We start from the raw sequence: 3,534 nt of genomic DNA, 5'->3' as shown, positions 1-3,534 counted from the left end.
GTGTGTGTGTGTGTGTGTGTGTGTGTGTTGTTGTTGTTGTTGTTGTTGTTGTGTGTGTGTGTGTGTGTGTGTGTGTGTGTGTGTGTGTGTGTGTGTGTGTGTGTGTGTGTGTGTGTGCTTTTGGAGCACCGAGGGGCACGCGGTGCATGAGATCTCACACCCTCATCGCCTTACCCGGGTGCCCGACATGTTCAGTCCCAATGGTGCGCAGACCATCTCGCTGCCAAACGGCGTCGTTGTCGAAACAAAGTAAGTGTGGCATGCGCTCAGCGTGACTGCGTATGGACAGTGCTCGAAGCACCAGTAGGGTGATTGACGACTGCATCAACGCTGGTGTGCACGCAGGCCCGATGGCACAAAGATGATCCGCAGCGCCAGCTCCGACAAGATCGTGAAGGAGTTCCCAGACGGCAGAAAGGTCAGGGGCGAGATCTGGGAGATGGGGAGAAGGGGGAGCAGGCGAGAAGAGGAGTAGGAAGGGGTGTGCCGTGGAGAGTGTTGTTTGTGATGAACTCGAGAGTGCGTGCTCATGTGTTGCTGTCTTGTCAGGTTGTCTTGAGTGCCGACAGCGCGAGCGAGGATGACCGTGCCGCCACCACCATCTCCCAGCCCCCACCAGACGACCTCGGTCAGTGCTTGTGTGTGCGTGTGTACTTGCGTGTGTGTACTTGCGTGTTTGTGTACTTGTGTGTGTGTGTGTACTTGTGTGTGTGTGTGTGTGTACTTGTGTGTGTGTGCGTGTGTACTTGTGTGTGTGTACTTGTGTGTGTGTGTGTGTGTGTGTGTGTGTGTGCATAGCTGATGTGATTTTTCCAGATGCATAGATGCACTCGTGTGTACAAGCTTTTGTGAGTTCTCACTGCTGCTTTGCCACTCTTCATCACGTTCCATCACACCACCCCATCACACCACCCCATCACACCCCGTCACCGCTCCATCGACCCCCGTCGTGCAGACGAGGACACGACGAGCGACGAGGAGGAGGAAGATGCGTTGGTGGAGGCGCTCCAGTCGCTGGCGGAGCAGGACGACGAAGACGACGACGACGCCGATGACGGCGACGATGGGGACCGCATCAGTGCAACTGCCGCCAGCGGTGCTGATGGCAGTGTTGCTGCCGCCCGTACAGGCAGTGTCTCAAAGCACGCCGCCGCTGCTGCTGCGACTGGTGGTGTTCGCAGCGTTGTTGATGGGGATGTGGTCGGCACTGGGCACGGTGATGGTGCGGCGATGGCGCAGGGCCATATGGGGGAGCGGGCAGGAAGCGTGAGTCGGACAGCGAGCAAGGACGTGGATGTGCCCATTCACAACAGCATCATCGTCTGCGGCTGGCTCTGGAAGGTGAGCCGGGAGGTGGGGTGGAAAGGGGGGGGAGGGATGTGTTGTGTTTTGTTGCGTGTTTTGTGTTTGGCGGGTGGCTTGTGTTGCGTTTGTTGTTGTGTCTTGTGTGGAGAGTGTTTTGCGTTGGGTGGGTGCTCTGGGTTGTGTCGCTGCGTTCAGCAAGCATGAGCAGCATGCGTCTCACCACCATCACTGCATCATCGTTGGCGTTGCACAGGAGGGCGGGCAGATCAAATCGTGGAAGAAGCGCTACTTCCAGCTCACCGAATTCAACATGCTCGAATACTACGACCGCGAGGTGTGTGTGTGTGTGTGTGTGCTTGTGTGTGCTTGTGTGTGTGTGTGTTGTCGTGTGTGCTTGTGTGTGCTTGTGTGTGCTTGTGTGTGCTTGTGTGTGTCTGTGTGTGCTTGTGTGTGTATGTGTGTGTGTGTGTATTTTCGCCAACTCACCGTCTCCTTCCACCACCCGTGCATTCGTGTGATTCTCTGCAGCCGCACCGCGGTGGGCGGTTCATCAATGTCATCGATGTGTTTGGCGGGCAGGTGTGTACTCCCAATGGTGCCGGTGCTGTTGGCTTGCGTTTGTGACGGGTTTAGCCTTGCTTGCTTTCTTGTCGATGGTTGTTCCTGTCTTCCTCTGTACCCTTTCACTTGACGCTTCCCAACAACAACAACAACCCAATGCCCACAACAAGTGCACTACTCAACCACCCCCACCACCACCATGATCATGATCATGATCATGACGATGATGATAATGGCAGGTGACGCCGGCGGATGACGCGCGTCGCCCCCACAGCTTCCACCTCTACGTCTCGTGCGAACCAGGCACCGTCAGCAACAAGCGCAGGTGCTGTGGTGATGCTGTGTGTGTGGTTGTGTTGTGTTGTGTGTATGTGTGGGGAGGAGGGTTGTGTGTGCAGTTGTGTGTATGTGTGCGTGCGCAGTTGTAGCTGGTGTGTCATTGAGTGTCGTCCTTACCTTTTCTCACCTCGTCCTTGTGCCACCTGTTCTCGCCATCAACAGCAAGTACAAACTCGCCGCGCTCTCTGGCGCCGATCGCGAAGCGTGGATGGAGGTAGGTGTGTGTGTGTGCGTGTGTGTGCATGTGTGTGTGTGTGCATGTGTGCGTGCGTGCGTGTGTGTGTCTGTTGACCTGACATGCGATGGGAATGGATAGGTCGTGATATGTTCACCACAATCGCACGCACACACACACACACACAACAGAAACTGCGCGTGAGTGCTGCGAGCAAAGAGCGGAATCTGACGAGTGTGGAGCAACGACCCGTTGTGACGCGGAAATTCGCCAGCCGCGTGGTGTCGCTGGCAAAGGGGCCCTCGCTCACCAACACCGTCCGCAAGCTTGTCTCAAAGAAGAAGGTGTGTGTGTGTGATCGTGTTTGGTGTGTGTGTGTGTGTGATTTTGTGTCTGTGTCTTTGTGTCTGTGTGTGTGATCGTGTTTGATGTGTGTGTGTGATCGTGTGTGCGTGTTGGTTGTTATCTCGTGATTCCGCTTCCCTCACGTCACACCCGCCATCACCATCCTTTCCCTCCTGCACTGCCCTGCCCTGCGCCGCCTGCTCTGCGCCGCCTGTGCGCGTCTCAGGTCCGCTATCAGCGCGATGGATTCGACCTCGATCTCACATGTGCGTTTGCACGACGATGGTTCCGTGGGGTGGTGTTGATGCGCGAGCTGTTGCTGCCGCAAGCGCGTGCTCTCCTTGCTTTGCATGCCCGCGTGTGCAGGCGTGTCTGCATGTGTGTTGTTTGTGAGTGAGTGTGTCTACTTCGCTCACACACACACACATCTACGCACACACACACACACGCACACACACACACACGCATCCATCGACTGCGCGTGCAGACATCACGCCGCGCATCATTGCGATGGGGTACCCTGCGGAGGGGACGGAGGCCGTGTACCGCAACAGCTACGAAGACGTCTACCGCATGCTGCAGGAGAACCACGCCTCACACTACAAGGTCTACAACCTCTGCTCCGAGCGCGCGTACCCGGCATCCCGCTTCCACAACCGCGTCGCAGGTGTGTGTGTGTGTGTGTTTGTATGTTTGTGGGTGTGAATGCGTGTGTGTGTGTGTGGTGTGGTGAGCGTGTGTGTGTGTGTGTGTGTGTGTGTGTGTGTGTGTGTGTGTGTGTGTGTGTGTGTGTGTGTGTGTGTGTGTGT

General features: G+C 56.4%; 1 protein-coding gene across 1 annotated transcript in view; it reads left to right on the top strand.

The window, feature by feature from the left end:
* PTSG_11157 (uncharacterized protein) overlaps positions 1-3,534 on the top strand; it is a gene marked incomplete at its 3' end in the record, with an annotated part of 6,957 nt that overhangs the window by 773 nt on the left and 2,650 nt on the right. Inside the window, exons 3-13 of the mRNA XM_004987748.1 lie at positions 196-249; positions 346-418; positions 550-628; positions 956-1,341; positions 1,559-1,639; positions 1,834-1,884; positions 2,106-2,191; positions 2,368-2,419; positions 2,572-2,724; positions 2,952-2,991; positions 3,213-3,392. Of these exons, the coding sequence (XP_004987805.1) occupies positions 196-249; positions 346-418; positions 550-628; positions 956-1,341; positions 1,559-1,639; positions 1,834-1,884; positions 2,106-2,191; positions 2,368-2,419; positions 2,572-2,724; positions 2,952-2,991; positions 3,213-3,392 (1,235 nt within the window). The remainder of the gene's footprint in view (positions 1-195; positions 250-345; positions 419-549; positions 629-955; positions 1,342-1,558; positions 1,640-1,833; positions 1,885-2,105; positions 2,192-2,367; positions 2,420-2,571; positions 2,725-2,951; positions 2,992-3,212; positions 3,393-3,534) is intronic.

This window comes from Salpingoeca rosetta (assembly GCF_000188695.1).
Source record: "Salpingoeca rosetta unplaced genomic scaffold supercont1.41, whole genome shotgun sequence".
Classification (NCBI taxonomy): Eukaryota; class Choanoflagellata; order Craspedida; family Salpingoecidae; genus Salpingoeca; species Salpingoeca rosetta.
Note: the sequence above shows the minus strand (reverse complement) of the source record. Positions and strands in the feature narration are given on the sequence as shown.